The sequence below is a fragment of the Polyodon spathula genome, chromosome 2 (genome assembly GCF_017654505.1).
Source record: "Polyodon spathula isolate WHYD16114869_AA chromosome 2, ASM1765450v1, whole genome shotgun sequence".
Classification (NCBI taxonomy): Eukaryota; Metazoa; Chordata; class Actinopteri; order Acipenseriformes; family Polyodontidae; genus Polyodon; species Polyodon spathula.
The window spans coordinates 49,684,065-49,696,278 of NC_054535.1; the positions used below are offsets into that span (position 1 = coordinate 49,684,065).

General features: G+C 37.6%; 1 protein-coding gene across 2 annotated transcripts; it reads left to right on the forward strand.

The window, feature by feature from the left end:
• The first annotated feature begins 79 nt into the window (after nt 1-79).
• primpol (primase and polymerase (DNA-directed)) lies at nt 80-11,905 on the forward strand. Of its 2 annotated transcripts, none has more exons than XM_041223860.1 (13): nt 80-246; nt 1,057-1,273; nt 1,862-1,956; nt 2,309-2,447; nt 2,669-2,816; nt 7,192-7,476; nt 7,678-7,840; nt 7,989-8,083; nt 8,303-8,389; nt 8,488-8,596; nt 10,055-10,137; nt 10,236-10,282; nt 11,590-11,905. In XM_041223860.1, exons 2-13 carry the CDS (start codon nt 1,091-1,093, stop codon nt 11,890-11,892), a joined length of 1,737 nt encoding a protein of 578 aa, XP_041079794.1. In that variant the 5' UTR covers nt 80-246; nt 1,057-1,090; the 3' UTR covers nt 11,893-11,905. The 2 variants fall into 2 exon arrangements, with proteins under 2 accessions (XP_041079794.1, XP_041079803.1); XM_041223869.1 differs by lacking the exon at nt 80-246 and adding an exon at nt 264-408.
• Nucleotides 11,906-12,214: the final 309 nt, after the last annotated feature.

The following is a 12,214-nucleotide window of genomic DNA, read 5'->3' on the forward strand; positions in this document are numbered from 1 at the left end:
GTTGCAGCCGTAAGAAAGGTCAGGCCTGTAAAGTTTTACGTAGATGTGAGAGCGGGAAGTAGAAATTTTCAGTGCACCTCGGAAAATGTAGTGTTTTGAGTTTACAAGTCGCTTTATACCAACTACAAAAAATATCCCAAAAGACAGCAAGTCCCAGTTCTAATGTTGCCTCACGCTGCGCAGTGTGTTTGGCGGTAAAGGGTGTTTCTTGAATTAATGGTTTATCTCTTAGAAGTTGTGTATCAGGTAAATTGTTATAAAATATCATGTTTTTTTTTTTTTGTTTGTTTTTTTCAACTAAAACTAGCTTTTGAAGGATTGGCTGTTTGTGTTATGCATGGGGATATTGACTGCGGAAGCCTTGGTTTGATGTAATACCTTCACATGTAATAATAATAATCCCCAGACGTAAGTGTTGATTTAATGATACAGTAATGTTCATTGACATATATAGCAAGGGAACAACTTAAAACTGTTTTAAAATATTTCCATATCTTGTCGATTTCATACGTTAACCCTCAGCTTAAGTTCCCAGCCATGGAATAGTTAAGAAAGTCTGAATGGTATTTTTTATGAATCCATTGTAACTGGAAATGGAACAATTTAAATAAAAAGACAATGCTTTCATTATCCAAACGTACACGTAGGTCATTGTGTGACCATAGACTTTACCCTTAAACTAAACAACGAATGTGCTACACACACACACACACACATACATACATATGAATATGTTGAAATTAGTCAGAATATAACACAAATTTGAAATTCAGAATAATAATAATAATAATGTTAAAAAATCAACCAATCCCTGTAATTGGATGTCGAAAAATTCCATGACATAATAACCTGTATAGCGAGATCATCCTGTTAATAAAGTATGAGACGATTTTAAAGATAAAAAACAGGAACCAACATGTTTAATACTAGCCTAGTTGCAGTGAACAATCTACATTTTTTTATGTATGCTGAACGAATAGGTATTCATTTACAAAGCGTAGTACAGATTACAGACCATGTGAAAAGTAATTCAAGTTTGTATTTCTTTTTTTATAGCGATCAATGACTTTTGTCATCCTCTTGGTGAGAGATGATTAAGAACAAGTGGGAAGAAAGATTTCAGAGGGTTGAGCAGTTAGCACAAACATATCAGCATAGACCTCTGTGCTCACCTTATAAACCAAGACTTTGGAAGATTTGGCAGCCATCCTCAGTTTGGAGAGTCTTTCCTCGTCAAAGTTTTGCCATCAGCTTTGCCAAAAGTTGTAAGGAGGTAAGGATGTCTTGCACTGTAACACTTGCCACTTTATTAGACCCCCCCCCCCCCCTTAATTTTGAGTTGACCCGATGACATGGGTGTGGCATAGCCTGCCCAGGAATCCTGAAAGTGTGGGATTATTGCCCAGTTTTTAGAGGAATATGTCTTGCAGAAGAGGGAGACTGTGAATTACTTCACAGTGGAATACAGCATTCAAATTCATCCCTTAGATGCTGAATTGGATTGAAATCCAGGGATTGTACTGGCTGTAGAAGATGACTGAAGGGTCTCGTGCTTATCGGACAATCACAGCACTGTGGAAGCTGCTTTGTATGTCAGGGTTGACATTCTTTGTGGGATGGACTGGATAAACAACCATTTTCAGGAGCAAATAAGTCATTTTGGGATGCTAGTTTGAATATACAAATGGATGAAGGGTTCGATGCAAGTGGAGGAGGAGGTACTAAAAAAGTGCCAGCGACTCAGTAATTCAGTTTGATTGTAGGAATTTGTTTTATTTCCTGAATAGTCATTCAGTACAATTTGGATTCGACTTCAGTGCAGACTTTGAAGAATCAATTTTTGTTTTTCCTCTCTTAAAAGGATGTGCATGTGTTTGCTCTGGAGAAAGAAGCAGCTGAACAAGGCCAGAGAATCTACCTAGTTACCACATACACTGAGCTTTGGTATTACTACAAGTAAGGATGTGCTTAACAAAGACAAACATACTTATTGTTATTGTGTGTGTATATTAGATCCAGAGGATTAGTCCCAACCCCTAACTAAAGTTAATTATATTGCTTTAAATGTAAGTAATTAAAACAAACCTGGGATTGACAGCTCCCTAACATAAATCAGTAACATTGTGTGATGATATGTTTAAAAAAATGTACTTTCTATAGTAAGATTGATGTCCCATTGACTAATGGGAAGGTGAACAATTAGCACTTAACTACAGTATGTTAGTTGTCCAGGTCTTGGACATTTCTTTTGTAACAAGGCTAGAGAAAACTTGTTGTTGGTAATTTTTCATATTCTGGTTTTAAACAGGACCTATAGACAGTCTTTAATGCACTGCTATGAGGTAATCCCAGAAGGATCGGTTTGTAAACTTTACTTCGATTTAGAATTTCACAAGCCATCTAATACCAGTGTGGATGGAAAACAGATGGTCTCTGCATTAATTCAGGTATGAAAAGTTCTGATAACTGAGATGCTGTAGCAAATATAAATAAACTATTGGAGCAATATAATTAAAACAGTGTTGACATCCTTGTATGCCTTAGAATACTTTATACCATCTTACTGCATGCATATTCCTTTTAATCAGGTACTAATCTTGGACTACCTTAACAGCTGAAATACATTTCAACATGATCAGGTTGCATTCTGTTATGTTTTTTCTTTTAGTATGTGTGTCTGCAACTAGACGTGTTATATGGAATAAAGTGCTCCCTTCAGGATGTTCTGAATTTGGATTCCAGTACAGAAGAAAAGTTCAGCCGGCATCTGATATTCCTCCTCCCAAATGCAGCGTTTAAAGATAACATACATGTCGGTAAGTGCTTATGACGCCTGAGGTTCAAGGCAGCAATATTGAGATTCTTGAGTTGAGTTTTCGATCCTCCTAGTAGAAGTTCAGATTTGTTAGTGTTGATCTGAAGAAAATTGGCGGACATCCAGGCCTAGATGTCTTGGATGCAAGCTGAAAGCCGGATCATGGCATATCCATGGTCTAGTTTTAGGTATGGAGCTGGGTATGAAACTGAAACACGAGGCTATGTTGGCAGTTGAGGTGACCCAAGGGAAGAGAAGAGGCCCAAGAACAGACCCTTGAGGGACACCGCAAGTGACCAGGTTTACGTTAGAGCTTCTTCCATCATAGAAAACTGACTGCATGCGTCCTGATAGATAAGAGGACAGCCAGGAGAGACATGTTCCAGAGATCCTAGCATACTTCTAAAAGCGGTCAAGAAGAATACTATGATCTGTGGTATCAAAAGCAGCAGTTGGGTCGAGGAGGACAAGGACAGGGAACAGCAGCACCAGCATTAAGCAGAGCAGTTTCGGTACTGTGATGCGGCTGGAAGCCAGATTGCAGAGATTCAAGCAGATTGTTATCTGTGAGATGTTTCATCAGCTGGCTGGCTACAGCCCTTTCAAGAGTTTTGGAGAGAAAAGGAAGATTGGATATAGGATGGAAATTAAATAAGACAGCCGGGTCAAGGGAGGGTTTTTTGAGCACTGGCATTACTCGGACAGTCTTGAGGGCAGCAGGAACCAGGCCTGAAACCAGGGACAGTTGAGATTGTGCATAATGGAAGGAGCAAGATCAGAGGCACAGAAACGGCACGTGGCAGTAGTTGATTTCAACAGTTTGCTGTTGAAGTTTGCAGTTTGCAGTAATGAAGAGACGGAAGAGAGAGCAGGAGGGGAGCCAAGGTGGTCAAATACTATACTGGGTTTGTGGCACAAATCATGGCAGCTAAGAGAGGAGGAAAAATGGGAGATGGATTTATCGATGACTAGATGCAGGATTTGGTCAATGGTTTTGAAGAGAATATTTGGTTTACCGTGTCCTATAGATATGAGTTCTGAGAAGTACTTCACCCTGGTAGCAGTGAGCGCACGTCTGTAGCTACTGAGGTGATCAGTCCAGATCTCTCTGAACTGTTAGTCCAGACAACCTCCGTTTGCACTCAGACTTGCAGCAGGCAGACTTAAGCAGTTGAAGTTCGAGGGTATGCCACCGACAGTTGAGATATTTCCTCACTATTCTGCTTGTAAGCAGGGCAACTGTGTTGATGATCTCAGTAAGGGTGGCGTTGTAGAGGGACACTGCAACATCGACCGAAGGCAGGAAAGTACCAGTCAGAGGGGAAGAAGTGACACATTCTGAGAGTATTGTAGGATTTGGCAGATTTTTGTTACGGATGGAAACAGAGTGTGTCCATGGGTGTGAGTGGGAACGTTGACATATTGAGAGAGTCAGTCACTAGAGGGGAAGAAGGCAAGTCGACATGGATGTTGAAATCACTAGCAGTAGAATTGTCAGTTGAAATGCAGATTAGGGAGAGGAATTGCGAGAGTTCCGCAATAAAAGGAAAGTTATTCTTTGGTGGACAATAGCTACAGCAAGGACATGGGAGAGGGGAGCTTAGTAGTGAGATGCTCAAATGAAGAGAAGACTAGGAAAGAGAGAGTTGAGGTGACAAGCACAGAGATAGCAATAACAGCAGTGCCCCCACCTCTACCAGTGAGGCTTGGTTTGTCAAAGAGCGGGTAGCCATTTGGGGTGGATAGATGTAGTGAGTGCTTATCATTTACAGAGTGCCAGGTTTCTGCTAGATAGAGAAGATCAAGATTAGTGTCAGTTATAAGTTTGTTGAGAAGCAAAGATTTGTTAGTTAGAGAACGACAATTTAGGAAGGAGAATTTACAGTTTGTAGGAGGCCGTACACAGTGAGAGGGAGTTAATAGTGGTGTCTGAACTAAGTACTTACCAATGTTCATTCTAGGGGGGGAGAAAGAGTGAGCATGCTTTGTCCAGGGGATCCAGATGTTTGGTTTCAGACATTGGAGAGTTTGGAAAAAGTCCTCGCTCCACCTGTCCTCATTCTGACTGCCACAGCTCAGACTGCCCTTGGATGCGTGGCCCTTTGCGGCTGGCGCTTAGAACGGCTGGCGTTCTAAGACACTGTTTGCCAAGTTATACTATCATGTAGGGCTAGAGCGATTTACTTTACATAATATTGTAATCAACCTCACAGTTCAACACAGCCCACCACAGTTAGGAAAACTTAATTACAATTGTTAAGTGCCCAAACTATTTTAAATTAGCACAAATTATTGCTTCCTGTTGTAAAATAAACAAACATGGAAGTCCAATTACCAGTGTTTTTAAATAATGTTGGAAAATATTTTTCATTTACAGTATATATGTGTTACGGTAAAAGTAAATATTGGCAAATCTTAAGATTTAGTGGTAAATGTCCAAAATAAACGTGGTAATGCTTTAGCTTGGACATTTATCGGTAAATCTCAAGAATAGCAAGTGGCTTTGGCTAATGACCAAATGTCTCCCTTTCACGCATTGTAAGTCTCCAGGAGTCCTGTTTTGTTGTGGGAACAGAAAACCAGTATTGTGGCAGGAGGGAGTGTGGTCTGGCAAACCCTCCTGCATCAATGTTAAAAAATGTATTGCCAAAAAGTGCGTTTCACTTTCTGAGCCTAATCAGACTCAAAAAGAACAAAAAAACTCAGACTCAAAAAAAAAAAACTTCAGGTAGTAGATCTTGTAGATCAGTCAATGTCTTCAAGTCTAGACTAAATATCCATTTCTGTAACCTGGCATTTTCATCCAGATGAGCTGATATCCTCTTGCCCCCATATTGTTCCCAGTTTTTTTTTTTTTAAATCTAGATTAAAATCATATTTTTAGAATACATCTTATATATTCTGTTTTGTTTCATATTTTTAGAATTTTTAGAATACAGCTTATATATTCTGTTTTATTTTTATTCTGTTTTTTTTTTTTATTTAAATGTTTACTGTTCAGGATTTCCATTACATGAGAGTAGAGTAGATGAGCGTAGATGTAATGCTGGCTCCAGGGATCAGCTTATTTTGCCTCCCCAGTCCATCAACACACACAACGGCTGCGATGCTGGCTCCAGGGATCAACCCAGTGCGGTCTCCCCAGCGCATCAGCATGACAACCATCTGGATTGAGCTGTGTAGGGTATGTCTCTGGGGTCTTCAAGTGGCCACCTTCCATCCTTTATGTTTCGTCGACTAGTCCACTACACCTCAAGAGGGCTCAACAGTGATTCTGGCGTCCCAGCATTACCCTCCTCCATCCCCCACTCAGCTCAGCCCAGCTTACTTACCCGTACATCAGTGTTGCTTTCTTCCTATTGTGCTTGAGATCCCCATCCAGAATCTTTTCTTCTCAACCACAGCCAGTTGCTGCTCCTTTCTGCTGCTTCAGATAAGTTTTTCACTGCGACGCAACTCTTGGCCACTGAACCCGGCATCTGAGAAACCGGGTTGTAGAGTGTGCCACAAATCCTCGACAACCCACCTCCACTGGGTAAACTCGGACTCTCCATCCTCGCTGTTCCGCTTCAGCAGCTAGTTGAGCATACCAAAGTTTCTTCCTCTCATACGCCTCATCCACAGCATCCTCCCATGGCACTGTTAACTCTACCAGATGAACAAGGCGTGCTGATCAAGACCACAAGACAATGTCTGGTCGAAGGTTAGTAGTGGCAATCTCAGTTGGAAAAATAAGCCGTTAACCAACATCTGCTAGCATATTCCAGTCTCTAGCAGCTTCCAGTTGTCCTGGGTGAGGCTTGTTTTTAACAGCTTTTCTTGGTGGTTGCTCTCCTGGATGGAGGAATGTTGTCTTTTGTGTGTAATGGTTTGATGGGACTGGTGGTAACTTATTGGTCAGGTTATGCTTGTCTTCCAATGCTAAGGCCAAACATCGCAGCACCTGGTCATGGCGCCAAGTAAACAGTCCTTGGCTAAGACAATAAAATGTATTGTTTTTGCCTTTTGTAAAGGGCTTTGTGGTGACCTGTTGCAAAAGGCGCTATTTAAAAATAAAATTGAATTGAATTGAAATTGAATTGAATTGACTTTGTGAGCTGCCTTTTTGTTGTTTCTCATTTTCCACATGTTAAACTGTATATTACCTGTATTATATAATTTGCCATTCAGTAAATGGCACTGTTTTAAACAACTCTTTGTTGAAAATGTTGATCCCAAGATAGATATATAGATAGATAGATAGATAGATAGATAGATAGATAGATAGATAGATAGATAGATAGATAAAACATTAAAGATGTTAGGGCACCACATGAGAATATTGTGTTTGGTAAATAATTTCTGAAAAAAATTACTTTTTTTTTTTTCTGTTAAAGGGAACTTTTTAAACAAAATTTTGCAACCTGCATTTGTGAAACTGCGAAGGAGTGGTTTGGTGTCAAAAAGCCCCATTGATGATAACGAATGCCCTGCTGTAATAGAGACACCCAGTTCATCGATTGAAAAGTTGCAAAGTTCAACTGAAGATGAGTTGAAGAGTCCACGACCAAAAAGACACAAATCCACTGAGCTCGACACATCACCAGCCAGTCAGAATGAGGAATTCCCATCCCTTTTTGTAAAAGATAAAGATGGGTGTGATCAAATATTTGTTGACCTTGGTATGTGGAACAGTTTGTTGTTCAGATTAACTTATTAAGCTTCATTGTACAGGTACATGTTTTTTGTGGTTAAATTTATATCAAAATAAAGTGTATATTTTGTTTTATAAAAAGGGACATTTATTGAGTTTTAAACATTTGATTGTAACAGTTATAGTAACTTGCTAATCATGCTTGTGTTTGCGTCACTTTTTTCTTTAGGAGTCTATACGAAGAACAGAAACTTCCGCCTATACAAATCATCCAAGCTAGGGAAGAACACTGCTTTTGAAGTGGCAGAAGACAACATGTTCATTCCTAAACCACAGAAGCAAGTAACCAAACAAGAAGAAATCTTTCTTTGTTCTCTAGTGAGCAATGTTAGGTACAGTTCCTTCACACAAAAATAACGTGTTGTGTCTCAGATTACTATAATATCCATTAATCAAGATTATTTAAATATTTAACTATCCTTTTTTTAAAGATATTGGTTGGTTTTTGCTGTACTCTTGACTTGACATTGTTGTTCTTAGGTTCTCAGACAATTTGAGAATTCTCAGCTGTGAAAATCCACAGACAGAAAAAACATGTCCTCATTCTTATGCTCCTCAATCTACTAACCAACCAGGTAATATATATTTTTGATAATATTATTTAGTTTATTTGCATATGTTGGTTTGTATTTGTTACCTTTTTTGTTGTATTTTTTACATTTAACCTACAGTAGAGTAGTAATTGAAAATGTGACAGTAAAAAAATTATTAATGTTGGCTGCAAAATATCATTGACATTAAATGTTTTCCTTGTTATGAAAATGCTAAATGTGTTTTTCATGCTGTTCTAATAGACACTTTTGGAGGGCATCAGCATTCACCTTATCCAGAAGTTGATAACTTTGTCCTTTCTTTAGTAAACAAAGACAACATTCAAGGAGGTAAGAGTATATTTATAGTTTAAAGTAACTTTGTTTATACTACTGTGTGATTTGTATATAAACAAAGCCTGTAATTTACTTTCTTCCCCTTTCAACAGGTATAAGGCAGTGGAAATATTTTTTCTTGGACGAACTTCTTGTTTACGACATTTTAAACTACCGTTGGTGTCAAAACATTGGCAGGTTTCATAAAAGCAACAACATTATGTGAGTGAAATTGATTACATATTTTTTAAGTATCTTGGGTGTACAGTATACTTAATGTTCCGCATTTTCGGTTTTTATGGTAATACATTTTTCCCTGGAATTTTTCAGAATTTATTTTACAAATATTATATAGGGATAAAATCGGTAAAAATGTGTTTTTAATTGAAACGTCTGCAAAAATCGGGAAATAAAATTCTGTCAGTATACACACTTTACTTTGGAATGTGATGCTTAGCAGTTCTGGTTTCTGATTTCAGTTGAATGTCCCTGGCAAATTTGTCATATATAGTGAAGCAGAGTCTGTGTACTTAATTAGCGAGTACTTTGCAAATGTTCAGACAATCGCTGTACTGACAGAGCTAGTATCTGCATAAGGTATGAACGGTGCATCAGCACAAAACAAGTCAGGTTTCTTTGCCTTGAAATCATAAAAAGAAAATAAATTGACAGAACTTGACGGTTCATAGCATCTGGAGAAACTTAGAAAGTCACAGGATATTTCCTTTACCAACCTAAAACATCATCGTTTTCTGTCAAATATTACCGAGTAAGATTGTCAGCATTAGGCAGTGTTTTAGCTGATATGATGGATAGTACTGTTGCACAAAGTCACCACACCCCCCTGAAATAAACATTGGCTGTTCAGCACAGCACAGCTCTGACAAACTCATTAAGTCATTCTGAACTCTTTTATTAAAGCATATGTAAAGGCTGCAGAAATGGATTGCTTGTCTCAGTTCACTTTCTTGTTTTAGTTTAATGTGTCATTACTTTCAGTATGTTCTTTTTATTCTGTCAGCGCAAACATGTACCTTCTGCTATTTGGCTTTTTGTGTACTTCAAAACATTAGTTTTCTTTTGAATATTCATAAACTGATTTACATTTTATCCCCATTCCTCTATATGTTCATGTATTTCAATTTAGTTTTTGATCAAGCTAGTTACTACGCCAAGCACTTTCCACAGTAATTGGACTTTGATTAACTATTGGCCAACAGAATCAGATGATAATGTGTTTGTGGAGCAACAGAGAACCAATCACGTTTGACATTTGAACGTTACTTGATCCTCTGAAGTCTAAACGTACCTGCTGTCAGTGTAGGGCAGCTTATTACAATGTCGGAGTCAAAACAAAACAGCATTTTAATCACAATATTGTGCATTTTCTAGAAAATATTACCGGGAAAATACTGAATAGTAGACAAAAAAATCAGGTATAAATCAGTGAAAACCAAGGTTCAAATCTTACAGAAATGTGGAATGCCAAGTATTGTGCACTTCATGGACTTTGATTCTGTTGGTTAACATTTAATACCTGTAGACCTGTAGATTTATCTTTTAAATAAAAATAAAAAATAAACATTCTTGCAGTTAAGCATACATTGTATTTATTAGTGATCTGATTAAGATTTTTGTTGCCTACAGTTTGTGAAACTAAACATGTGTTACCTTTTCCAGGATTGTTGTAGATCTTAAAAAAGAAGTTTGGTACCAGAAGTGCCATGACCCTGTTTGTAGGGCAGAAAAATATAAATCTGAAAGTATGTTTTTATGTTATTATTTTATATATATATATGTATTTATATATTTAAATAAACACATTCAGATTCTGATGTGGCAATTATGTGTTTTTTCTCAGGTTATCAATTACCCAATGTGGTCTGCCTAACTTATCTCCTCACAGAGGTCAGTATTATAGGAGTGTACCACTTTTGAATGGCTTTGCACAGTACTGTATAGTCTATATTATTTCTTGTTTATCATTGCTAAGCAGGCCAGACCCCACGGTATGTTAAACGTTTTTATTGCAGAGAATACAAGGATTTCTTACATGCAGTCTACCTCTTTAGAATCCCCAAAATACTCACTACTCACAAAATGTCACTATTTTGCTTATATTCTCGTAATGGAGTTTCAGCTACATGCACACATGCTTATTTCCTCTTCTGAAGGCAAACTCCTGCTACTGTTTACTGTGCAACACGTGGTGGTTATGAATCACAGAAACAAATCCAAATGGTTGTTTCTAAAGTTTTGTATGGCTTATAATTAGGGCTTGTTTTTTCGGTTTTTATTAATTTTTTGTTATTTTTGAGTTTTATGTAAATTGTTTTTTTCAGGGCTTTCGTTTTTGATATACTGTATGAAATTAGTGCTTTTGGTTACTTTCCAAAATGCTTGAGCGTTTTTTTCTGTCAAAATATGTATAATAATAATCTTTATATAGCACCTTTCTTAGTGGACCACCATCACAAAGCACTTTACAAGATTCAAGACTAGGGTGTGTGAACTATGCATCAGCTCCAGAGTCACTTAGAAGAACTTCTAGCTTCTCTCTTTCTTCAACCACTGGACCACATAACCTCTTGTACCTACTTGCGCATTTGTACCTTCCATCCATTTCCACAACAAAATCCCTATGGGCACGGGCACATTCTGGGGTTTTTGTTTGTTGCATTTTTGTACATTTCACCATAATTCTGTTTTAAATCCTCTGTATCTTAGCTGTAATACAGATTTAAATCCTGCTAACAAGCCTCCATCCTGATTTTAATCTCGTTTTAAATCTTGCAAGCGGAGTCCCCAATAGAAGTGTAGGAATGTGCTGTCAATCAGTAGTTCAGGCGGGTTTAAAGTCAGAACGAATCAATGATAGATGCAAGTCAGGAAGGCAGGACATTGCCCAGCAGCACTGGGAAATGTATTTATTATTATTTTTGTAGTAGGTTTTATTTTTTCATAGAAAAAGGGTAAAGTCAACGTGAATTGATTAACCATTTCCACAGTTTTTCACGTGTTTTCCAGTGTTTATTGACTATCCACCGATTTCATTTATTTTGTATCAGGTGTGTTTTATCAGTTAAAACCGAAAGTCAGAAGCCCTACTTATAATTTAACAACCTTCTAACTATGTACACAAATACATTGAACATGTATAAGTTATTACATATTAAGACCTAAAAAACTGCTTATAAATAAAATTTGTTTTGAAGGAAGAAGATGGTTTTGAGTATACCATGGATGAAGCTGGCAACATTGAACCAAGTCAGAGTACATTTCCAGCAAAGAAAGCAAACACTGCCGATGAATTGTCTTGTGAGGATTCCGTCCCGTCTGGGAATCCCCCTACAGAATGGGACGACTGGCTGGATGATGAGTCTTATCTGGAGGCTTTAGAGAGCACTGAGCAAAGTGATGCTGCTGTAGTCAAGGGACAAAAAGGCACACAATCTGAAGAAATCCCAGACAAACTTTTACTGGAAGCTTTGATAGAATATGAGTCTTCAGCAAATTAAAATGCTGTAAAGATCAGGATTTAAATGCAACACTTTATATGTACAATGTTTCTTTATAATGTACACCTAGGGTTAGACATGCAAGAATCATATTCCTGTCAACATGTTTCATTTCCTACTATTTGTATTTTAAATGTAATACTGTGAGTGAAAAGTCAGCAGTTTAAAAAAATAAAAAAACATTACAAAGCATAATCATTTTAAAGTTGCTAATGAGACATAAAGACTCATTAGCAAAAAAAACAGGTGAATTTTTGGAGATTTTAACATGTGCTCATTGGGACATAGAACTAAAAATACTAGAATATACAGCTCGATTTAA